The sequence below is a fragment of the Manis pentadactyla genome, chromosome 2, assembly GCF_030020395.1.
Source record: "Manis pentadactyla isolate mManPen7 chromosome 2, mManPen7.hap1, whole genome shotgun sequence".
Classification (NCBI taxonomy): domain Eukaryota; kingdom Metazoa; phylum Chordata; class Mammalia; order Pholidota; family Manidae; genus Manis; species Manis pentadactyla.
This window is the reverse complement of record NC_080020.1, coordinates 3,594,005-3,620,391: the sequence shown is the minus strand read 5'-3', so window position 1 is coordinate 3,620,391 and position 26,387 is coordinate 3,594,005. Positions and strand designations below refer to the sequence as shown.

At 42.8% G+C, this 26,387-nt stretch overlaps 1 protein-coding gene across 3 annotated transcripts in view; it reads right to left on the bottom strand.

The window, feature by feature from the left end:
* Positions 1-26,003, bottom strand: part of SOHLH2 (spermatogenesis and oogenesis specific basic helix-loop-helix 2) — a 60,552-nt gene extending 34,549 nt beyond the window's left edge. For 2 of the 3 annotated variants that reach the window (XM_057489575.1, XM_057489585.1), the window contains exons 1-6: positions 25,810-26,003; positions 16,436-16,650; positions 9,343-9,404; positions 9,158-9,262; positions 7,552-7,651; positions 5,813-5,923 (exon numbers count right to left, since the gene is read on the bottom strand). In XM_057489575.1, the coding sequence (XP_057345558.1) occupies positions 5,813-5,923; positions 7,552-7,651; positions 9,158-9,262; positions 9,343-9,404; positions 16,436-16,650; positions 25,810-25,857 (641 nt within the window). In that variant the 5' untranslated portion in view covers positions 25,858-26,003. The remainder of the gene's footprint in view (positions 1-5,812; positions 5,924-7,551; positions 7,652-9,157; positions 9,263-9,342; positions 9,405-16,435; positions 16,651-25,809) is intronic. The other variant, XM_036904975.2, reaches the window with a different exon arrangement.
* Between the last annotated feature and the right edge of the window lie 384 nt (positions 26,004-26,387).

Below are 26,387 nucleotides of genomic sequence, written 5' to 3'. Positions count from 1 at the left end.
CCTAAGTGTCCATCAGTAGATGAATGGATAAAGAAGATGTGGTACATATACACAATGGAATACTATTCAGCCATAAGAAAGAAACAAATCCTACCATTTGTAACAACATGGATGGAGCTGGAGGACATTATGTTCAGTGAAATAAGCCAGGGAGAGATAGACAAGTGCCAAATGATTTCCCTCATTTGTGGAGTATAACAATGAAGCAAAACTGAAGGAACAAAATGGCAGCAGACTCACAGACTCCAAGAAGGGACTAGTGGTTACCAAAGGGGAGGGGTGTGAGAGGGCGGGTGGGGAGGGAGGGAGAAGGGGACTGAGGGGTATTATGTTTAGTACACGTGATGTGGGGGGTCATGGGGAGAACAGTGTAGCACAGAGAAGGCACATAGTGGATCTCTGGCAACTTGCTGCACTGATGGACAGTGACTGCACTGGGGTGTGGGTGGGGACTTGATAATATGGGTAAATGTAGTAACCACATTGTTTTTTCATGTGAAACTCATAACAGTGTATATCAATCATACCTTAATAAAAAATTTTAAGAAAAATTTGAGGAGACTAAAAAAAAAAAGAGGTGGTACATATATACAATGGAATATTATTCAGCCATAAAAAAAGAAATCCTGCCATTTGCAACAACATGGATGGACCTAGAGGGTATTAAGCTAATGAAATAGCCAGGCAGAGAAAGGCAAATACCATAGGGTTTCAGTTATTTGCAGAATATAAAAACAAAGCAAAACAGAATGAACAAAACAGCAGTAGACTCACAGACACTGAGAAGTGACTGGTGGTTACCATGGGGGAGGGGTTGGGGCGGGTGGGTGGCGAGGGGGAGGGGGAAAAAGGGGCAAAAAAATTCTCAATCATAATATAAGCTGTTCATGGGGACTGGGTACATCATGGAGAATACAGACAATGATTCTGTAACATCTTCCTATGTTGACCAACAGTAACAACACTAATGGGGACGAGGATTTAATGATACGGGTAGTTTGTTAAACTACTGTGTTGTATATCTGAAACCAGTACGATTCTACATCAATGATTCTTTAACTAGAAAAATATTGTTCAATGTCAATTTTGTCCAACTTGATCTATTAATTCAACACAGTTCTAATCAATATCCTAGCAGGATGTTTAAACAAATAAATTGACAAGCTTATTTTAAAATTTACAGGAAGTGTCAAAGGACCTTTAATTTCCAAAGCAATTTGAAAATGAAGAACAAAGTTGGAAGACTTTATCTGACTTTGAGACTTATTGTATAAAGCTACAATAATCATGGTGGTAATATTGGAATGAAGAAGATATACAGATTAGTAGATTCAATAGGGAATTCAGAAATACACTGATAATTATACAGTAATTGATTTTTATGAAAGTACCACAGTAAGTCACTGGAGAATGGAAAGCCTTTTTAATAAAATCTTGAAAACATAACATCTTAAAAAAAAATCTCCACACTTACTTCATCCCATACATAAAAATCAATTAGATGAATAAAATAACCATCAAGGCTGAAACTATGAAACTTCTTGTAGACAACATGGGAACATATCACTGCAACTTGGTGATAGGCAAGGATTTCTAATACAGGATGGAGAAATCATGATACATATTTTCACATACTGCTAAAATATACTTCATCAAAAATTTTTAAATACTTCTGCTCAAAAGCCATTGTTACAAAAGTGAACAATGAACCACGGACTAGAAAAAAAATTTCAGGACATAAATCTAAGGGTTTGAATCCAGAATATTAAAGAACACCTAAAACTCAGTAATAAAAACACATGGAGCCAATTATTTTTTTAATGGGCAACAGACCTGAACAGACTGTTCATAAAAGAGATATACAAATGACCAAAAGCACATGAAAAGGTGCTCAACCCCATTAATCACCAGGGAAATGCAAATTTTAAATCACAATTAGATCACACTCTACAACCATTAGAATGGCTAAAATGAGGAAGTCTAAAAATACCAAATTTTAATTAGGTTTTGGGGCAACTAGCAGCACTCTCATTATATTGCCGGGAGTGCAGTACTGGGCTACTAGTTTGGAAATCTGCTTAGCAGTCTCCTAAAAGGAGAAACATACATACATCCCATCACACACAGTTCAGTTCTACTTGTAGGTAAATGGTCAAGAGAAATGGAAATCTAGGTTCACAAAATATATAAAAGAATGTTCACAGCAGCTCTATTCTTAATAGATAAATCCAGAAAGTCAATAACCAAAACGTGGCATGTTTACACAATGGAATGTTCCTCAACAATAAACAGGAACAAATTACTGAAACATACAACAACATTAATGAATCTCAAACATTTGCTGGAAGAAGCCAGACGTAAATGTGCGAGACACAAATGTACACACTGATGGTTCCTTGATACAAAGCTCTAGACCAAGCAAGACGGGTCTATGGAAATCAGAACAGTAGCTGCTTCTTTGGGATAGGAAAGGAGTGTCTAGAGAAGGGCATGAGGTGATGTAAAATGCAGGTTTTATTATTAGGCACATCTGGTGAGGCTAACAAATCAGAAATGACTGCAATTAGAAAGATTTGTTACTCACGGTTCCCAGGGGGCGCACTTCACACCATGCAGGGGCCACCTGGGGAAGCACCAGGGCCAGTGACGGGACAGAAGGAATCAGAGGGAAATGTGGGCCACAGCCCTTATTTGGGTTTCTTAGGGAAGGAATGGGCAAGAAAGGTAAGCAGACGTAGGACTGGCTGGTCTGGATGCTTGCAGGAGGCTCTGGGGTGAAGATGCTGTCTCCGGGTGTCTGGCACCTGGCCCTGGGGTGATGAGGGTGGGGGAAAACTGGCTTGGAGCAGAAGAGACGGGGTGGGGTGGTCTCTGGACAGGCCAATTTGCATATAAAAGGTGCACCAACAGGCAAACCATTTGCTGTCCAGAAACTGACTAGCCCTGGGAGGGGCAGTCTTCCCATGGTCTGTAAGGTCCCACATGTCAAAACATGAGGATAAAGAGACATGATTAATTCACAAGGAAGCATTCTAACAGGAAGGAAACTGGGTGGTTTAGACGGGTGGGTGCATCTGTCTGCCTCCTGACCCACCCCGAGGCTCCCCCAGTGGCCCTGGTCGGCGCAGTGTACCTCCCCTCGGGGGAAGAGTGGGTAACAAGCCGTCTTTCCAAAACTCATCAAACCATACACTCAAACACATGCAACTTCTCTCTTAAAAACACTGAATTAATCCTCTGATACCTATTAAGGGGAACTCTTTATCCTAAACTCTCTAATACTCCTGAGACTATGAAGTGTATCAGCCGACACTATGGATCTACATTGTTCATTGCCTCTCAGATCTTTCTGGTTCTGGCACCGAGGTCACGACCTTGAGGCTAGGACAGGGCAGGGGAATGTGCAGAGCAAATATACCAGTTTCATCCTCTGATTGGGGCATAACCCAAAGACACCTCTTATGAGGTCTTATGTATTAGCTAAAAATGTGTATATTTCAACACCCAGTCTGAGAGAAGATATTTGCAGTATAGATATATGGCAAAGGGCCAGGGCCCAGAATACAGATGAACCTCTAAAAATCAACGAGGGAAGGAAGGGAGGGAGGGAGGAAGGGAGGGAAGAAGACCTGGTAAAAATACAGACAAAAAATGAATATGTAGCCAAAGATACATTTTTTTGAACTTAACGATTCACTGTATGTATTTCATTGTACATTAATTATGCCACAGGTTTTTTTTTTTAAACTAAGAAAAAAACCAGGAGAACAGGAGGAGGAGGAAATGCTTATGAGACTTTCTGAAGGATGCCAGGCTGGCTCAGAGTAGGACGACCGTGTCCGGGAGCCCCGGGAGCTCGTCGTGCTCCTGTCCCTGTGTGTGCGGAAGCACCGACAGGCAGCGACAGGTCAGAGGGCACGCTTTGTCCTTGTCATCTATCACAGAAGCCAGCTTGGTTATGGTCCAATCCGGTTCCATCCTCCAGTCACAGGTGAGAGTGACTGTGGGGCTGAAAGGGATCTGAAGGTCTCGGTCCGAACTGAACCCCTGGCTCTCCCCGCGGTACAAGGGTGTCTGGGGCAAAAAGAGTTCAGAGAGAGGCCTTTTGGCCGGACACGCCTTGCGACCCTTTGAAAACTTCCTGTCCTGCCAAACTCACTTTTATCATCAGACCACCCTGGAAATCACTAGACCACCAGCATTTCAGACTCACGGACACATGAGCAGGATGAGGGCATCACTGGAATATTTATGTATCTAAAAGATGTATAATGAAAGGATTTCTCCAAGAATATTAGAATTCGGATGCTAATTTGTATTAGTCTGTCCTAGTAAAGAAAACAGAGACGTTAGACTTGCTTAAAAAAGAAATTCCCAAGTGCAAATATTGAAAACCACCATCCAGGACAATTATTTCCCCAACATCGGTGACCATGCCACCCTCTGCCTAACAAGAAAATGCAAAACCGTATGCAAAGCAGGTGACTGGGTGTGGGAGGAAGAGGAGGAGGAGGAACAGACGAGACACATGCATTTTAGGATTCACAGGCACCCCTGGAAGAGGTCAGAGGAGGAAATGGTAAACAGAATAATTATGGGTGGATTGTTTACTTTCTGGTACCAGTCAAGCAAACCTCTAAAGGGGAAGAAAGGGGACCCCACTTCCAGCTCTTCTTCTTGGGAGACAGATTTCTGTCCCTTAAACAACGCCACAGGCATCTTTTTAGTCTATGAGATAAGTGGTGCTCAGATTTTAGTTCTTATCAACCATAAACATTTTTAAAGACCACACAACTTTTGAGGACCAATAAAGGATTTCAAACATTAGATCTGGACATGAAAAATAATGAAAGAAAGATGGCATCTGCCAGTATCATTTCACTGTAACCAGCTCACCTCCCAGTGCCGGGTGCCGTTCTACTGCGCTTCCTGTCAGTGGAGGGTTTCAACATCTTGGAAGTTATACTCGACTCCCTGATCAGCCACACTCCTACACATTCTCCCTGCTTAAGATCTCTGGAATCGGCTTATTCCTCAGTACCCCATCCCTAAGGCCGTTGTTCAGGGCTTCACTGCTCCTTTAAACAGACTCTACTGGCCTCTAGATCCAATTCAGTCTCTCACCCTGCCAGCAGGTTCATTCTAAGTACAAATCTTGTCATATCACTCGTTTGCTAAAATCTTTCAGGGCCTCCCCAACATTTCAGATCCAAATTCAAATTCCTTACCATGACCTACGCGGCCCTGACCTGCCACCTCTCATCTCCTGCCTCTTCCCACCTCCACCCTTATCACCGGCTACACAGAAATACTTCCAGTCCCATAGATTCACTACCCTTCCTTACACTACCAGCTCTGCACCTGCTGCCCCTGCCGTATGAAACATCTTCCCCTGATGCCCAAACCAAAAACGACTTTTTCCTAAAGTTCAATTTAGCTAGCACCTTCTCAAGAGGGCCTTCCCCAACCCACATTCTGTCTTTCCTAGGGTGCTGTGTGTTCTTCTCTCTCATAACATTCATTAAAACATAACTTCCTGTGTAGCAGCCACTGTATAAATCTGTCTGAGCAGTAGACTCAGACCTCCTGGAAGGCAAGGACTTAGCTATCTCAGTTCTCCAATCATAGTCTGGCACATAGTAGCCACTCATGGATGTTTGTTGAATGAGTAAATGAATGAATGAGTGAGTGGCATGTATTTAGTTGCCATATTTACTAGTTTCACACAGAATTGCAACATATTACAAAAAATATGAAACTCATGGAAGTAATTTCTTCCTACAAAGGAGTAAAGGACTCTATCGTAATTTACCTTCTCAGCTTTTCCTTGCTTGAATGAAGAAGAGAAATCCTTTGGCTTTTCTCAAAATCTGACAACGGAGCCTTTAATTCAAGCCCAATGTCATTTCCTAGAGATTCAGGGCTAAAACCAAGAGAAAATCATACCATATATTTAGGAGGACCAGTGTAAGGCAATACTGAACAATAAGCACAACTACGCTAATTAAAGGGTGCTTCTTTAAGTCTCTTGCTTCATCATAGGTGCGGTAAATATCAAAGCACTTTACCTTATATATTTGGTACGGAATATTTTATTTTAAAATTTCAGAAGAATTTTGCATCAAAATGATCATAAATTCAATGACTGATCAAAACTCTAAAATGCACTGATAAATAACAGATACACACAGGATTAAAATATTCTGACTGCACTGATTCTGACTACCCCAAATCATATAACTGTCTCCAATGGTGTATTACAGGGAAAAAAAAAAAAGGACTAGAGAGCCAAGATACACTATTCCAACTTGACCAGCAAACGGCAGGTTCCCTCTATTTTAAATTCTGTCATTTAATGCACCTTTTCTAGCTTTACAACTTTTTCTAGAACTTCTCCAAGCATTCTGATTGATTTTTTAAAAAGTATTTCCTAAGAAATAGAAGCTATTATTATCTCCTCTATCCAAGGGACATAACTCAATTTGAAAAGTTTTACTTTTATTTGTAGTGGTAGGATTCGGAGGAAAAACAAAGAAAGACTCAAGATGAGAAGGCCTCTAAAAGCAGTTGCAAATAATAACAAGAAAATCACAAAAGCTTCCAAAACCCATGCTGATGTCTAGATAAGGTTTAATAAAATAAATCCCTTTAAGGCTAAAATGTTAAATAAGGTCAAGAAAGCTGTTGATATGTCTGCAGTACTTGAGTGTATCTTTGGTTTAACCACACTTACTGGCTGCCCAAGTCTCTTCCTTGTTCAAAATAGTAGATGGTCAGCTTTCTACAAACAGTTGTCGGTTACATTCTACAAATTCCGGACGTGACTGACTCAAAATTCTCACCGTCATCACCCATGTTTTCACTAGTTATGTCTGTTCTTTATAGCCCTTAGCCTACTTAAAGCGTCCTTGGAAATCAGCTTAAAGTGAAGGGAAAAATCTCATGAAAACTGAATTTTTATAAGCAGACAATGGGCGCAGGGGAAGGGTCTGAGCCCCAGCTCGGCGACCTGGTGCGGGTTTGAATGCCAGCTCGACTAGCTGAGAGACAGAGAAGCACAGAGTCAGAGGCCTTTTCAAGAGCTGCTTTCAGTAACTGGGGAGACAGGTCCATGAATCAGGGAGAAGCGCAGGGCTACGTGGGTGACAGCCGAGGCTGCTCTAATTTAATTAAATATAGGGGTTATATGTAAAATTTTTCTTTGAAGAAAAGACTCCACTGTTTTTAAAATACCACTGATACTATTTAACTTTGCTTAGTGATAATCCGGACTCCAGCACGTCCAGTGATAGGAAACTTACTACCTGGTCATTCAACCTGCTGTCCTGCGGTCGGTCAACTACGATTGTTATGAAGTCTTCCTAATAGGGAACCAAGTGCTTCTGTCGTGTGTACCATAGTCTCAGCTCAGATGCTGAAATACAGAAAAAGTTGCAGCCCTCTTCCTTCTTTTGCACCACCCCCAGCACTTAGGCTGTTGTTCCACAATGAGTAAGTTCTCCAGAAATCACACAGTAAAAATTGCTATTTTGAAAAGGTGAAGGAACAAACCAGGCAAACAGATCGGTGGAATAATGCCCTCGGTGTTCACTGCAGGGTTTGTACTGGGGCAATCCACAGTCTTCAGGCTTCACAGAGTTTTCATTCTGAACTGAAAGTTGCAAAAAGAGGATCACTTTAATCCTAAAATCACTGGTGAGGATGATGTTAATTACACATACAAGGCCCCATCAAAAGCAGCTGTCACCTTGCTCGCAACAGATCTTGCAAAGCTCTACTTTTCAAGTAGGAAGCAATTTATAGATTTCAGTCTAGGAAGCGTGAAACCACCCAGGTTAGGAAGAAAAATTAAAACACTACCTTCCATTTACCCCAGGACAGCCTCTTTCAACCAGATTCTAGTAACTTAGCGATAGGCGTGTTTAAGACACAGTCACCTGAGTTTATTTATTAAGTTCTTGTTTATAGGTTAATGTCACAGACAGGAAATGTGTGCGAGCCTTCGGTGAGCAGCTGCACTGTCAAAATGTGACATCTGGTTTTCCTTTCCTTTTCTTTTTTTTCCTTTGGCAGCTGCTCATCCTTGGAGCAAAGAGGAGATGACTGGAAGCAGACGTGTGGTTATGACCAAGAGGAAGGGTGTCTATGCTAGACGGGTGGTGGTGAGCAGCTGCTCCGTTTCCACTGAGAGCCAAGTAAGAAGGGGTTGCGGACGGACCTGGGTCACCCCAGTGAGCCGTTTCCAGGAAGAACTCTGAAACTGCAGGGGCTGGGGGCCATGGGAATGTTATAAAACAGACTCACTAATCTTCCCTAAATACTAAAACAGGATCATTGAAACACAAGGAGGGGTGCACTGAATCCTGTGACAGCAGGAGAAGGAGTTTCTACTGATGATCCTGAAAGTGTCTTTCAGGCCCATTTTAAGAAAAATACCGTAATTTTTAAAGATTTCCTAGCTAGTATCCCAGGCCTAGAAAAATCACAAATAGTCATTGACCTACGATTCCAGGGGAATTTAATCTCAGAAATTAGAGTCTGTCCTTTTACAAGCCATAAAGCTCATCTAATTAGCTGACGTGTTTACATGCTGATGATCCACGTAATACAATAGAGGTGAAGAGTTTAGAGATGTGAGGTCTAAGTGCAACACTGCCACTAATGAGCTGCGTCTAAAGATCTAAAACAGGAAGCACACCCACCCTACTAAAAGAAGTGAAATAATTTATACACAAGTGCCTCTGCAAAGCAGGAATTCCCACACATTCCCAGGCCAGTGGCCCTGGCCTTCGGATTCTCATACAATGACACAGTAAGATTAATTCATTTTAATGACTTAAATGATGATAGAAGCCAGGCACCCAGAACAAAATAAAGCCCTGTGCCTACCACACACTGTATTGTCCCTACACAACACATTTTGAACCTCTGAAAATGTAAACTTTTTCTTTGCAGGAAACATGTTTCACTTGATTTACACTTGCTTTCTTCCGACTATAATTCACAAGGATGACATGTTCTTTACAGTACACAGCATATCGTTAATCCTTAGCAAATAAAAGGCATGGTGGAAAACAAACTTTGATGTATACATACAGTTCTTAATAGAATTGTCATTAACATTTTTCAAACGTCTGGAAATTTGCTTTTCACTTACCAGTATTGGAGAAACAGGTTTTCCAGTACTTTAACACAATATTCATTTTTTCCACTGTCACTGGTTCCATTAGAGTAATTTCAGCTCTGTGCCCTGAAATAAAACCTAAGAATCTTTGTATTAAATATGGACCTTATCATTTCTAGTTGGAGAAAAAACAATTACTATATCCATCAGACACGTACCTTTAAAATTTTCAGGGATTATAAAAACAAACAGCAAATCTGTATTTTTCTTCTTGCCAAATCTGAGAGAAAAAAAATGTTAAAATGAAGCTGATCGTCTTTCAAAAAAAATTGGGATTCAATTAATACGGCTTCTAAGAACAAAACTAGAATGATTTTCTTTAAAATTTTAAATGACATTAATATGGAAATTTCGTAAAAGTAGCACTTCAGATGAGTGAGGAAAAGATGGACCACTTTTATTCTTGCTTAAAAAAAAGTGCCTAAATCTTATCTGTATTCTTGATCTAACCACCAGTTTTCAAGAAATTTCAGGTAAGGAGAAATATTTTAAATAATGCTATGGGGAAGAAATCAGCAAACTCTAGCACATGGGCAATTATGTAAGACAAAATGACCTCTTTTTAACATGTATGTGTATACATATAAAAATAACAGTAAGACAAAAAGGAAAGAAAAACAGGGAAGGGAAAACTGAATCCTGATTTGTATAAACTCAGTTAAAAAAATATTATAAGCAGAAATTTGAATGGATATTTGACAATATTAAGGACTTGGTATTAATGTTTAGACATGACTAGTATTGTGGGGTTTGTTTTTTAGAAGAGCCCTTATCCTAGAAAGTACATATCCAAGCATTTATAGATGAAAAGGAATGATACTTTAGATGTGTTTTGAAATATCCACCAGCAAGCAGGGGTGGGAGGGGGAAGAGGAAGATGTGGGAGAAGGTAGTGATGAAATAAGATCAGCATGTGTGGAGACCTGTTAAAGTACACTGCACAAGTCTCTCTACCTTTATATCCTTGAAATTTTCCAAAATAAAACTTGAAAAGAATTGTGGCCTTGTGGTTAACTACAATCAGGAGTTCAGTAAATTGAAAATTCTGATAATTTGATGGAAACTGGACATTGGCATTAGCTAAAAGGAAATGATCTCCCAAGGCGAATATTACTGTGAACCAGACTTTAAAGAGAACAACTAAACTGTCTGGGAAAAACAAAATATTCTTAAATACCTAAAGCATCAGTTACTAGTATGTGGTTATATGTGGCTATTAATTATTCCTTAAAATAGGACTTGCATAATGTTGTTAGGTTATCTTATATAGCATGTGAAAGTAAAGATACATTATTCTATGTTCCAAATACATATTAAGAACCTACGTGCCAGACTCCGTATGGACCCTGGGGGTTATCATGAACAGACAGAGAGACAAGGCCCCTGCTGTCACAGAGTTAATGGTTTGGGGGGAAACAGACATTAAACAAATGCTGTCAATAATTAATTAAGTGCCAACTACGTGCCCAGTGCTGTGAAGGAAAGCCATGGGCACCGGGGGCGCACATCCAGGTGCTAACTGCTCTGCAGCCTGGGAGGCTTCCAGGCAGCAATGCCTTCCTGGCTGGCTGGGCAGCAGCCACAGGAAGGGCGGGGCTGGGGGAGGGCGGGAGGCAGATGAGTTCTGCACAAAGGGGGCAGCATGTGCAGGCCCTGGCGAGTAGAGAGCCGGTGGGCAGGAGAAAGTGGAAGCGCCCAAGCGGGGCACCAGGCATCTGAGGGAGAGACGCAAGGAGACACCAGAGAGGCAGGCAGGGCTGGAGACGCACTGCAGTCGGTTGGCCTTCGGGGTCAAATTAAAGGTTTGGTACTTTAACTAAAATGCACAATGAGAAGCTACTAAGCTTGGGACTGACAGGACCATCTTTGCATTTCAGAAAAGCCATCCTGCCTACGACTGAGGGAGGGAGGCACAGGACGGATGTGAGAGATCATATTGCAGTTATCCAGGCACGAGCTGATGGCAGAGAGGGGCAGGCATACTTCCTTTACAAAAACAAATAGTTCAGAGTATCTACTAAGTGAATTATTTCAGACAAGCGGGATATTGCCAAAAAGTGACATTCACCGCCTTGAGGTCTATTCAGGCTTGACGCTGTTCTACGACCTCTGAGGAGAGTGGGTGAAGGGGCAGGAGGCAAAGAAGGCATGGTTCTCCGAGGAAACGAGTGGCTCGGGCAGACGTCCTACCACCAGCACTGGGCATGCGGGAGCGCGGAGGGGCCGCAGCAGCCTGGATGCGGAGGGGTGCCACGTGGCAAGGGGACACCTGCCACAGTGTAAGCGTCTCATCCGTTAGCTGGGGTGTGATGGAGGTCTGGGGACGGGACAAGGGGGAAGAGGTGGAAGGGGAAAATGCACTGAACAAACAGGACCCACGAAAGGAAGTTATCGAGGTAAAGGGCCTTTGCAGATTCACAAAAAGTCAACTATCACAAGTTAAAATATTCTAGAATGAGAGAATTAAAAAAAAAAAAAGATTTCTATGCTTTCAGGAATAATTCTGTTTCTTTTAAAAATTTTATAAATTGAATTTCCTGACATGAAAATAGGTGAGGTTTGGATATATGGATTTATGCACCCTGAAGACTTTCAAATTCTGAGCTCTCCATGAAACCCAGTTGCAATTCCTGGATTTCTGTCACTAGCACAGAATCGATTGCCAACCCAAACCCTTCCATGGCCAGTGAAACCCTAATTGCCGCTCTGTGCAGGAAGCCCATGAATCGATAGAGTTCCCAGAATCCAAATCGATGGTCTGAATTCGGCTGCTCACTCACATTCTCTACAAATCAATAAGCTCAAAGAGCTTGCTGGGATCTCCAAAAAAACGGTCCTCTTGCTAATGAATGAATGCTCCTTAAAACAAAACTAAGCAATACAAAACAAAGATTTTTGCTTTGTTTCATTAACCCCGACTAATGCCACTTCTTCCATATCCCACAATCAAAGTGCAGGTGCTCAGACCCTAAGAGTCTCAGTTCTTCTTCACCTGAAGTCTCATTAAAATTTTCAGCTCCCTGGAGGACAGTCATTTCTCTTTGTGTTTCACAAAATACACTGTTTAAATGTCACGATGGTGCCTGAGACCACACGCGACATACAAGATCAGATACTGATACTCCGGTGCTGGATCCCAGGCCTGTCTCCGGTGCTCTCTGGACCAGAGGCGGCCGCAGGCTCTCACTGCTGCAGTCCCAGCCCCCGGTCTCGCCCCCTGTCCTCAGGTCTGGTCCCTGGTAGCGGAACAAAATGACCATGTGAAAGTGCATTGAGCTGAGCTGTATACTCTGTTGATAAAAGAACCCAGGTGAAGTCCCAGCCTCTGCAACCTATCATCTAACAGGAGGACCAGAGGGTCTTGGAAGTCCCTATCAAGCCAGGGGAAACTTTAAACTCACTTCCTTTAGAGTCACAAGGACTTCAAGGGACAAATGCCAGTGTCATTTTTGGGCTGTGGCCTTCTTGAGTACAGTTATCCATTATGCCATCCTTGGGCCAAACTGGAACCAAATTACTAGCTAACTAATAACCAAACTAACCAGATGTGGCCTGTTTGGGACTTGTAAGAATTAATGTTCTTTGTTGCTTACTTAACTAAAAATCATTTTCAGTGAGAAAACTGAGATCTGTATTATAAATACGGAAACACTGAGTTTACTCGCCACTAACAGGGCACCAGGATAAAGGCAGTTAAGTTCTGAGACTTTATCCGGGTCAGTAGTGAAGGCTGGTGTGGCCTGTTCCTAGTATGCTGTTCCTCAGAACTGAGTTCCTGTTGTGAACCTCCTAAGTCAGGTTCACCACTTGACAGGATGCTAAAAATGATGAAGATCTGGAATTTTCCTCAGTTTCTATTTACACCCAACCATCAATTTATAGAACAATGTTTTCAGTAAAACTACTTAGATATTTTGATCTGACTGTGTTTACTGTGAAGTGTTCAGGTAACTAGGTCATGCAGATGGGCTAATAAGATTTACTGACTTGCGTTGTCAACTCAAGGACGTTGTGGAATCAGGGAAATAAAAAGACAACTTGTTACCTGTTAGACTGTTAGATCCCTGTGGGTTTTCATAATAAAGTAATAAGTTAACTGATCAGACAATTGAAACTACATGGGGAGAAATGAGATCAGATCCAAACTTGATATGTAGATTGAGCAGGTGGGACCACATTCTGCACCCCTTTCCCATTGCTGAGCTGCTCTGTGCTCACAAGAATCACAGAATTTTTTTTAAAAATAGACATTTCACGGAAGGGAAAAATCACAATTTCAGACAGGATCCACACATTGTTCATAAGTTTAAAACATATTTAATTTTCCATATCAGCCTTTAGAAGATATAGGGTCAGGATGTGTCTTGTTATCAAGTATCTGTCCTGTGAGTGTGATTCCGTGTTGAGAGATCTGACCTGAACCGAGTTAAACATCCCTGGAATTCTGGAGCCAGGCATATGAACCCTAAGACTATCTTAAAACATTTTACCACTGGGTAATATTTGAGTTCATCTGGCTCAATAAAAATATATTCATGAAATGAAATCAAATTAGGGAGTACTTTAGGAAGGAATGCTAACCTATAATGGAGATGTATTATAATCCTTGAAAATGTCAGTTCATAAAGTGGTAATATTTCTATGAATGATTAAAATTGATCACTGATTAGCTCAAGTTGAAAGCATAGTTCTTGTATAAGAATAAATTCAAGAGTGTTTTTAAACAGGTTGCTTAAATTTTATCCTAAAATAAGCCTAATATTACAGTTAACAGCTATACTTCATTCTTATTTTCAACAGAAACCTGAATGTCTTATATACATTTATGATCATTTGATCTAATACTGAAAATAAATGTGGACAATTCAAATTTATACTAAACTCATTTACTGGTGGTGTACATAAAGTGGCCATAGAGAAAAGAGAAAGGTCCATAGTTGCGTGTTTTCCTGAACCTATCCAGATTTTGAGACATTACAAAGCAACAACAAAGATCTAAGAAAGAAAGAACTCTAAAATACCACAGAAGAAAAGCTAAACCAAGTCTCTTCATTTTGGTTTAGTCATTAAATGTTAGCCCAAACTAAAAAGATACAGTGCTTTAGGAAAGATAAAGGTTTTAAATGTCTCATAAATGGAGAAGTACATTTATAGGACTCATTACCCTAAGAAAAACTATAGATTCAGAAATACAAACCTGCTCCATAAGGCTTTAAATAATTCATAAGTCATAAAGTCCTAACAGTTCTCAGGGCAAGAAAGGGAATTCTGGGGAAATTCCAAGCCTCTGAGGCCAGCTCATGGAAGGCGAGGATTCCACAAAGAAAACTCTTTTTCAGAGAGGAACACAAAAGCTACGACTCATTGTCTGCCCCAGAATGGCGTTGCCTTCCCACGCAGACAGCTGTTCATATTCGCAGCTAGGTACTGAATACCTGCCATTCAAGACCCATACTGGGCACTGGGAACAGCCTAACTAGAAACAAGAAAAACAAATCCAGATGTACTCTAATTATTCTTCTTGTTCTTTTCAAACAAATGCATTCACAGCAGAACAGGAGAACCTGCCATGTGCATTTCCTTACACTTAGTATCTTCACCTACCCTCCTCTCTCTGCTAAGAACCCTAAGCTGTGCTATTCAGACCAAAGAAAGCAGCCACGGGGAGAATCCCCGAAGAACCAGGAAGTTCTCTCCTCAAATCTGCCAGCTTTTAATAACTATGACTGCTCCTAAAGCTGCTCTTCTACTAAACTTTCACCTTACCCTGTTCAAAATGTACCTTCAGTAATGAGCGCATTCCAGCCTTCACAACATTCAGGCGGCGCGGCGGGGTCCCTGCTCCGGGACTGAGCGAGAGACCAGCCGCACGCATCCATCCAGGGCTCTTCCATCACTATCTGTGCTTAGTTTCTACTAAGTTTGGCAGCAGAGGTGTAAAATCATTAAAGACTTTCGGGAAGGACGGGAAGGAAAGAGTAAAGACTTCTCCTCTGAGTTTTGCGGAAACGAGCCATGCGGTCTTTGAGGTGACTTCAGCCTCATCTTGTGACCCGCCAGGCAGGGACGACAAAACCCTGCCCTTCCTCCCTCATTAAGCTGTTGTTAAGAATTTTTTGATACTACACAAATGGGATATTATTACGAGCCCCCCACTAGGGGAACTCTGAGTATAGGAGATGATTTTTTAGGCATGTAATATCATAGGCAGAGCCTCAGGCGGACGGTTCACGACATGTTTGGGGAGGGAATTCCACTTTGGGGCCGTGTGCCGGTTTGTCCAGAATTCCTATTTCCAGTAGAAGGCGAAAAGTACGCAAAAGCAACTGCTCTAAGGAACCCACGAGCAGTGATGTCTCTCTTTTCAACAAGAAACTCAGTGGCTTTGGCTTCTTCCCACTCTCGGCTCTCTTTTCCCTAACGTAATATGTCCCTCCTTTTCCACCAGGGATCAGGACACTGTCTCCGAACTTACTCCTTTAGGCAGGGAAGGCCTGCCCTGTAACGAGGACGAGTCTTTATAAATGCCCGCGTTACCTATCATCACACTTCCTCTACCCAGTCTTCTCATCCAGGGCAACAAATGCATTCTGACCTAACCCTGTTTAAAAACATCCCAAATGGCTCAAAATCCTAGTAGTCAGGCAAGGAGACTGCCTCTCCCACTGCTAGAGCCCGGACCTCTAGCACCTCTAGACCTCTAGTGGGTCAGACAGAGGCGGAACCATGCAGCCACAAGACGAAACAAGAATAGTGGAGGTGGAATTGATCTGGACTCAGTGGATCCGGACCCACGGCTCTCCCATGTTGGGACGCATCTCGAAAGAGACACCTGACATAGTCCATAGCTGACACGACACAGAGCTGAGGGGCTCACCTGCTTCGCTATCTGCCGTAACAATGAATGAACTCTGAAAAGAGGTGCCACTTTAAATGACATAGTTATTAAAAAGAAGTGCCTATGAGATTAAGGTAAGTGCTATGTACCAAACAAATTCCTATGACCAGTTAGTTCTTACATTTCACCCACACCGATTACTTTTTCAATTCAAATGATAATGCTAATAACAGTTTGTCAAACTGGCAATAGAAACATGTATGTAGATTCTGTCCATGAAAATATCCCTCATCTTGAAAATTAAAGTGGAAATAGTATCATCCTTTAAGGATTTTCATAGAAATAGGTTTTAACAAAAGAGTTGTAATTAAAATCTTCCTCGGGATACAGCGTTAAAGGTTTCTGTACTTTACCTGGTTAATTTGACAGCTTCCAGCCCCTCGGCAGCTGGCAGAGAAGCCATCTTCAGGAAGACGATGTTGAACGTGCCCTTATCCAGAAATGCTGCTGCCTTCTTGACATCACTGACGGTCACAGTGACTTCTGCTACATTCGAGAAGAATTTCTGTATACTATCGGCCAGGTACTGGACACTGACATCGCCGACTAGTAAGAGGTCTATTTTTGCCTGAAAAGGAGGAGATTAGCAGAAGCACTGTATGATTAATATCACCTAGAGAAAACGGCATGCATGAGAAAAATAAATAAGGGTGGCAAATAACACAATGGCTGAGTGTTCAACTGGGCTGAATGTTCAACTGTGAGCACCTCCAGGGCGGGAGCTATTAATTTCACGTCCTTGGTAGTGAGGGTAGTAAATGCACCTGAAGGTCTTGCTACTTTTTAAAGTTTGCCTACAAATACTATTCTACTGTGGGTTTCCCACAAGTTTCTTTCTCACCCTATTAATGACAGGTAGGATTCTTAGGACCCAGTTTCCCAATCACCCATCCTGCTGGGAAATCTGTTACCTAATGAGAGCGCCAAACTGGTGACTCTCCCAAACTATTTATTTTGATGTAACATCCATTCCAGAGAACAGACTAAGATCTAAATCCCCAAAGTCCTTTCTCTAAATGGAATAGACTTGCTATTTCAGTCCTAATATTAGGAGCCAAAAAGTATCTTTATTTCCATTGGGGGATTTTTTTCAAGCACATTCAATCAGGAAAAACACGATTTCCATCTTTGCCTTTTAGTTCTGTTTTATTCTCTACAGCTATTGAACACAGTCCACTGAAAAGGGCAAAGAATGAGGAGGCTTGAATTAGTGGAACAGTCCACAGGCAGTTGGAAATGCCAGGCCATATGCAGGTCCATACGAGAAAACAGATTTGGGAGGTGACCGGGATGAAGCCAGAGGAAATGGGTGAAGGGGCTGGAAGCAGCCACACAGAGAGAGGGGCGGCTTGCCCAGGACTCAGCTCAGAGGGCAGGGTGCCACCGAGGTGGCCCACCACGGGCCCTCCTTCTCCCGTTAGCCTGCTTTCCCCAGGGTTGGGAGAAAGAATGTGAGGTGCAGGAATCTAGGTGAGCTCAGAGTAAGCAAAGCTTCTGAACGTCTCACTTCTATCCACCTTCTGATTTTCCTCCTTCTAAAAAAATAAGTCTTCTTTCACCCATCTCTCATATTCTAATTCAGTCTGCTCCCTGGAAGCAACCAGTGTCAACAGTTTGGACTATATCCTTCCAGATGGTTCTATGTCAATCATATAAATAAAATATACACAGATAGGCCTTTTTTCATAAATGGGATATTATATATATTTTTTAAGTGAGTTGCTTGTCTCAACACAGTTCAATGATTCCTTAGAAATTCTGGTTCCCTGGGAACATTCTTCCTCATTTTCCAGGGTGTTACAGATTTATTCTCTTAAATATATGTTTTCTATCATTTGTTAGATCATTTGGGGTGGAAAGAAAACCTGCTTGTTGGTCATCTTGATCCAATCTTCGTTATTTATGATAAGAACAATTCACAGAACCATTCTCCAAATGTTGGACTTCAGCTTTTAACAATGCTGTGATGAGCGCCTTTGTAAATACATCTTTCTGCAAATAAGCATATATCCTGGAGGCAAAACTGTAAGATCAGAAATTAAGTTTTTGCTTTTGTATTTCAACTTAGCTACTGCCAAATGGCTCTCCCCAAAAGACAGAAAAATTTATGGGCCCACCAATAGTGTATATGGACACCATTTCCCCAAATCCTTAATCTTTAACATTATTTGTCATCATTTTTTTTCATTTTTGCCAGTATTATGAGCAAAAAAACCCTGAATTTTCCTTTCCATTTACATTTTTTCTTATTAATCATGAAGTCAAGTCTTTTCATCATAGCAGCAACTTCCATTTCTATTTACTGCATATTCTAGTTGTTATGCCTGCTATTACCTTTGTCCACCTTATTTGTTGTTTATCGTTTTCTCATTGCTCTGTAGGAGTATATATACACTGGATACTACAACTATTTCTTTCTAGCTTGTCATGGCTATTGAATTTGACTATAAGGCCTCTTGTCACAAATAAATATTTACTATTTAGTAACAACCACCAACTGTTTCCTTTATGGATTAAGTGAATTTTGCCTTGCTTTCAAAGCCATCTCTATTTTTAAAATAGGCTTTGACCACATATTCTAATATTTTCACGGCAGTGTTTTATGGTTGTTTTTTTTTTTTGCATTTAGCTTTTTATCCCATTTGGAATTGATTTGGTGATTAACATAAGTTAAGTATCTAGTTTCATCTTTTTCAAATGTAGGGCTAATTACCTGAATAGCACTACTAAATAGGTTAACCTTCTCTCAGTATAACTTCTCAGCATTTCCAAATGCTACCTTTATATATATGAATGAATGACTGTCTGGGCTTCATTCTGAGTCACTGATCTATCTGCCTATTCCTAGATAGTACAACACTGTCTAATTACTAGCCCTTTACAGTATGTTTTATATTGGATAGAGCATATGGTTCTGCCTTGCTATTTTTCAATTTGGTTCTTAGATATTTTCCCACAACTTCTCTTCCAACAGAATTTTAGCATCAGCTTGTCAAGTTCCATCAGAAACTGTTAAAATTTATGCTGTGGTTGCATTTATGTTACAGATTGACAAGGGGATATCATTACAGAATTAAATCTCCCCATTTATGACTCGGAGACTTCAGGTCTTTTTTTATGTGCTTCAGTTTTATCATTACCTTCCTATAGAATTTGCACGTGTCCTCATATAATTATACCTAGATATTTCAAGATTAAAGAACTTTCTTCCTATTTGGAAGCTAAGAATTTTAAATCAGAAATGGGTGTTGCACTTTACCAAATAGTTTTTCAGTATCAACATTTTTAAAATCTCTTTTAATCTGTTAAGTAGTGAATTACATTAATGGATTTGGTAATGCCAAGCCATCACGGCGTTGCTGGGATAAACCCATACGTACAGTGTAACAGATTCAATTCCTTCATTTTATTTTAGATTTTGCATCTATGTTCATGAGTGAAATGATACAATATTGTTTTATTGTATTGTCTTATCAGGTTTGGGTATCAGGATTATGCCAGCTGTGAAAGAATAAAAGCTTCAATAGTATTCTGTCTTGAATATTTCATAAAACAGAAATTATCTGCTTCTTGAAATTTAGGTAAAGTATGTCTGTGAAATCTGGGCCTGGAGTCATTTAGAGAGATGGGCTTTAGACTGTCTTTTACAGTTTCTTAATGATTACTACTAGTAAATTTAAGTTTTATATTTTTAAAAATCCATTTATCTTTTCAAATGTGTATACTTGCATTGAGTTAATCTTTCTAACTAGAGATTTATAATTGTTTTTTTTCTTCTTTTTCCAGTAATGCTTTACAAGAGACTATAGAACTATGTGGTCCAATATGGTAGCCATATGTGGCTATTCAAATTTACGTTAACTCAAGAATGACATTCAGCTCAACCACTCAAGCCACATTCCAAGGGCTCAGTACCCACATTGGTAAACGGCTACCACATCAGCAAAGTCTAGAATGTCTCTATCACTGCAGAAAGCTCTACTGGGCAGCACAGTCCTCTAAGGGGTACTCTGTTTCTCCCCCACAGATACATACGTGCTTATGTCCATTCATTGCGAAACAGCTTGCAAGTTCTGTTTACACTTCCATTTTAACCTAGAAGCTAAACACTATACAAAAATGTTTTTGATTTTAAGAGTACAGTATTTTTATTTCTGGTTTTAATTTGGCTATTCACTAAGTGACCATTCTTGTCTCAGTACATTGTCAGCACTGAATATGCCCTACATGACTGCTACTTTTTAGAATTTGTGGCTATTTCCTTTGTGCCCTAACACATAGTCAATTTTTGTTAATGTTCCATAGATGCTTGAAAATAATATGTATTTTCTGTTGGCTCCATATTCTCTATATATCTTTTTAGACCAAATTTGTTAATTCCTTTCTTATTATTTTAGGTCTACCTTGATCTTTCAGTTTATGAGATAAATGTATTTCTCTAATTACAGTTTTTGTCAATTTATCGATTTTCTTTAACTATGGACTATTTCTAATTATGGGCAAGATACTTAAAGGTTCTTGATAATTACATACAGTCATATATACATAACCATAATATTTAATATATACTAATGAATTATAACATATGTATATATATAGTATATTCTATATATATGTTGATAGTTATACATAGAGAAAACTATACAGAAAATATGCCATTGTCCTTTTTAATGCTTTTCACCTGAAATTTTTTCTGATATACAGTTTTTCATAAACCAATTTGAACTCTTCCTATATCATTTTTGATTTTCTGTAAATACCATACTTGTCTTTTACTGTTTCTTTCCACAGATGGTGACTCTGGTTTTTAATATAGGAATTTAAGAAATTAATGACATTAACTGATATCTATTATCTAATACCATTAATGCTATCGCTCTATTAATTGTGAAACATTTACAACTTAATATGAAATAGTCATACTCCTTTGTTACTTCAGGTTGCCATTCACAGTACTTGTGTTTCTTTTTCCCATACCTCTGTTAGGCTGATCAAGTTTTCCTGTTTCCTTCCTGCTCCTATACTTTGAAACCCTTGTTTCTATTATTTGAGGGGAATTGGGGCCCGCAATCCAGTGCTAGCTTTACCTGGTGAGTAGTTCCAAGATTCAAATCCCTCTCTCTGAAATGTGAAGACATCGGTCCATTCCCTTTTAGCAACCAGTTGCTGATGAAAAGAAGACACTGCTTTTTCTTCTTGCTGCTCTTGTCTGTGTGCTGTGAGCTCTGACCGTTTCCTAGGATGTGGGTGGGTATAGAGCTTATTTATCCTACTGGGCATTCCGTGGATCTTTGGCTCTGGAAGTTTCCTTCTATTTCTTTGATTATTTCTTCCTCTTTTGCCTTCATGTCTCCACAGGAAATCTGTTAGATGTTGGACGTCCTAAATTGGCTCAAATTCTCCGACATTTCCTTACTTTTACTTTTCTTACCACCAGCTCAGTCTTCAGTCCTTCCTAAGATTTTTACAGTTTCATTAAATTTAACTTGAAGTGTTCATTTCTAAGATTTTTCTCTCTTCTTCGGTAATTTTTCATAACCTACGGCCTTTAGGCTGTGATATCCTCTCTGAGGATACCAACCGGGGTTTCAAAAGTTTTTTCTACCCCCTTCACAATCTGTCTCTGAAATAGCTGTCTAGTGTCTGCATATTCGTGCCCAATTCTGTTCATGCCTGAGCATCCTTGGTTATCCAAACATAAATATGAATCAAGGACTAAGTTGACACAAGGTCCCCAGTGGCTGCGTCCTTTACAGGGACAACTGACTGTGGGTTCGGTGTGAGTGTGCCGGACAGTGGGAACAAGACAGCCGAGAGGCTGGGACCAGCTGTCCAAACGACGGCAGGGTCACCCTGAACATCAAGCACTTCGTGTTTTTCCCTCTTGGGCAAGGCTGCCTTTGGCTTCCCCTGTCCAGTCCGTCACAATGGCCTGGGAACGACCAGCAGGGGCCCACACCCCGGGCAGATTCTCCCTGTGTGCTCAGGCTAAAGGAGGCCTGAGTGCGCAGGAGGCCCAGGGCCCGCGGAGCTGCCCCGTCACCAGGAGGGCCGTGTCTGGCCAGTTGTCTGGACTCCCTAGAATTGGTTCAGCTCTGGCTTTCTTTTCTTCTCTGTGTCTTTAAAGCTGCGGTTTTTCTACTTTTGTTTTAGTGGCAGTTTGTTCCCATCTGCTTTCTAAATTTCAAGTTTTCCTGGGGACTTTTTTTAATGTTTAGAGAGAAGCTGCTTCGCTGAAATCAAGAGCCCCGAAAGGACTGTGCACTGCTTTTGGTCGTTACTTGGCTTTGGACCTTTAATTTGGAACCCGCCCCCCACCCTCCGTCTCCCAGCATGTCTCCTTGCTGACGGTATCAGCACATTGTCAAGCACCCCAGCTGTGGGGTCTGGGGTGGACGGGGAGTGGGACAGGGGTGCTCCATCCGCCCTCAGGGACCAGTCCCGTTCACCTGCCCCACCCTATTTTGAACAGGATAGAAATTCAAACCCAGGATGACCTCTCACAGCCTTGCAACAGCCCGTGTCACCAGCCTTATCTCCTTCCATACCCTACGTTCTAAGAAGACAGCATAATGCTATCAGATCGCTTGGAGATTTGGCATTTCTACGGTGGAGATTATCGGCATCCTTGCAGAGTATTTCCTCGTCACTTGAAAAACAGTCCGCACTTCCGACAGCCATTTAGGGGCAACGGGGGCCTCGAAGCCCCTGCGATGCTCTGAGAGTGCAGACTGGGCGCAGAATCGCCGCAGTTCAGGATTCCTTCTATGCCAACCACATTCACTCGTGAACCAAATGCCAATCATTAACAAGTGGTCACAAAACAGTGTTTTTTTTTTTTATTAACCTGGTTAACTGAAGCAACACATGAATACCCAAAATTAACCTATCTGCTGCAGATAGGAAGACTATTTGCCTTATAAACTGAGACACTCTTGAAAATAAAAGGGGATGCTAATAATAATCACATTAAAATAACATGTATAATCCAAGGGTGTCCTGGGCAATAACTTGTAAAAGTTTCTACTAGGCGGGTTATTTAAAATACTCCATCACTTTGCATCTGATTAAATATGGCTGATACTTATTTATTCTGTCCATAGATATTTCTGGAGGCCCTACTACAGGGAATACAAAGTGAACGCAGATGCAGCCCCCGCCCTGGTGGGGCTCACAGCCTAGTAGACTTTTTTCTGCTTAAGGATAGCTTTCAATCTTTGGAACTCAGGAAGCAGAGTGAATGAGCCTCAGTTCTACAGAACTTGTTACTGATGCTTTTTTAACAGCTTGACGCAGTGGGGGGAGTATTCAGGCTTTGGAGGCACAGAGACCACGGTCTGCCGCTAGGTCAGCCACTTACTAGGGGCTTTGCATACAGTTCTTACGTGCTCCCCATCTGAGGAATAATACTTACATCCCAAGGCATATAGGAAGAGGGGTTACATGTGGCCCCGTGAGGGGGAGGCCTGGTCACATGTGGGAAAGGTGGAGGGAGCAGGAGAGGGGAAAGTGGCCACGTCAGGAGGTAAAAATACCCTAAATCAAGCTGCTCTCGGCATTACTGGGCCCACAGGGATCCGGAAACAGGACCTACCGAGGAGGGCAGGTAAGCTTTGAGCAGCAGCACCAGCTGCTAACTGGAACCCTGTCCTAGCTGGTCCTGATGCTTCTGACCGCTATCCCCTCGGAGGCTCGGGGCCCAGTTCCCCAGAATCTCTCAGCTGGTCTTGCAGAGAAATGTCGAGAGCAAGCCCTGAAGGGTAGAACGTCGGTACTGGGGAGCAGGGAGAACTCCGAGGGGAGGTGCGAGGAGATCCAGAAAGGGTTGGGCGGGCACAGCCCCGCTGGCTGGCCGTTCCACTCGGGAGTCGGAAGTTCTGCGCAGTGCCTGGCACCAGGGCACAGAAGCCCGTGAAATAAAGCAGCCCTGGAAAGAACGGGCTTGCATTCCTGCCAAAGGCTCCCTTCCCTGCCCTACAAAATCAGTGCCACGGTACACTTGGAATGTCAATCACCAGACAAGTCAGGACCCTGCCCTAGGCCACTCTCCCAAGGTCACTCAAATTTGCGAAATAGCTTCTAATCAACTTAAATATGATTATTCAGTTAAAAATATCTTGACAGTGTAATACAAACACAGGTGATGAGAAGGACCTACTGATAAGGATAATACTAGAAAAACGAGTAGTACTCTCTAGTACATTCTGCTTTGGAAAACTGCCTTTTGGTGCATCTAAGATTTCCACCTGTGAGCACAACGCGACCCGATGTTAGGCTTCATTTGGTGGAAAATTGCTTACTGAACCTTTTTTTATTTTAACAAAAGCAATACATATTCATTGGGAAAGACTGGAAAATTTAAAAAAGCCTAAAGGGCAAATAAAAGCATTGGCAATCCCAGCACTCAGGGATAAACACTACTAACACCTCGGTGTAGACTTTTTAAGTGTGGGCAGTTTTACAACGCACCATCACCATCACCAGCTCTCTTTATCCATTCCGTTTGATGTGTGCATCCCAGGAACACACAGGGCACCCCAGCCTCTAGGATTTTTAAAACACTGGATTTCCATCTGCAATCTGTGGCAGACTAAACCCTTAATTAGCAACAGCAGGTGCTGAAGTGCTTAAAGCAAATCACTGCTGCGTTTTAGTGAGTGGTTATTTCTGTCACTCTTATCACCAGGAGCGTGCTGACAATCAGCAGCAGCTGCCTGGGCTGATGCTCTCGCAGGGCAATCGCTGGCCTCCAATTTCCCCAGGAGCCCAGGGATTTAAGCGGCTCTATCTGGAGAAACTGAGCACGCTCCTCTTCACATGCAAACAAAAGGTTCAGTGGGGGATCCAGACTTTCAGGGTAGGAAGCCCACAATTACACACGTACACTAGATAATCAGATATTTCATTCAGAGTTTCATTTAACGCAGCTTTGCCTAATCCTGCACCATGAAATACCGTTTTCCCTTGCAATTTAAGTAGGTGCCCCCATTTTGAAATAATGAAAACCTATTAAACCGGTCCACCTCAAAGTGGTGATAACTGTGTTTCAGAAAGCTTGTGCTCAAGGAGGGGATTCAAGCATGCAGAGCATTCTCTGGACCAACTAAACTCCGGGCAGCCCCGAAGGTGTGCCTCATATTTCTCAAGACACGTGGAAGACAGAGAAGGAAGCCAACACTGGCTTGCCCCGCTTACTGGGGTGGGTGTGGTTTCATTTATGCTTTCTTCCTAATGGGCCAGTAATCACCTTTAATTTTTATCTAAAACGGTCACAGAGTGATTCTGTTGTTCTGCTAAGGGGCTGACAAATTCGGGGCTATTAAAAGAGGCCGGTGGGCCTCCTGCGGAATTGCACGGAGGGTGGTAGGGCGAGGCGAGCACTCCCACGGCTCCGGCCTGCAGGCCCGGGGCAGGCCCGGGGCGGGGCGCGCGAGGACCGGGGTCACCCGGGGCCCGCAGGCCGGCGACGAGAACGCGGGAGATGGGCTCCCGTGTTCGGGGGGCGCCGCGCTGTCACTCACTCCCCGCGCGGCCCCCGGCCCCCGCGCCCACCACCCTCCGCTCACGGCCCACCCGCGGGACGGTCGTCGCCCGCCCCGTGTCTCCGCTCGGCAGGCGTCGGGGGCGGGGGAGGGGCTTTGGCCCCGTGGGCTGTCCCGCTGCGGCCTCGGCCCGCCCGCCACCTGCAGGGGTCCCGGGCCGCGCCTGCCCGCGCCTCGCCGCTTACCTGGCCTCCGGCGGCGCCGAGCCCCCCGCCGCTCACTGGGGCCGCCATGGCGCGTCGTCCAGGTGCCGCCCCGGGCGGCCTCCCCGCAGGACGCTCGCCGCGCGCCGCCCGCCCGCCGCGCGCCGAGGGCCTGGGGGCCGCACCTGCGGGCGCGCGCCCGGCCGCGCTTAAAGCGGCCGCTCGGGCCCGGCCGTCGGGGCCGCCACGCCGACGCCCGCAGCTCGCGCCGCGCCAGCCGGGGGCGCGCCGCCTTCCGAGTGCCTTGGCGGAAAGCGCTCAGGCTTAACTCTGCACAGTTAGCACGCAGGGTTTGTTTTCTTTTTGTTTTTTTCCCAAATACATGCAGAGGATGGGGAGGCGGGTGCTGCCCCAGTATTTTCCAAACCACGAAGAAACTGACATTTCATTAGAAACATTTCATTTTGTCGCGTGGCTAAACGCAGCTGTCGAGAAAGCGGGGCCGTGAGCGGCGGCGGCCGGGCCCCTGAGCCCCTGGACGGCAGGGCGGGTCCCTCCAGGCTCCAGATCCTTCCACCGCCGGGGCGGGGGGAGGGGCGGCCTCCCACGGAGTCCAGCGC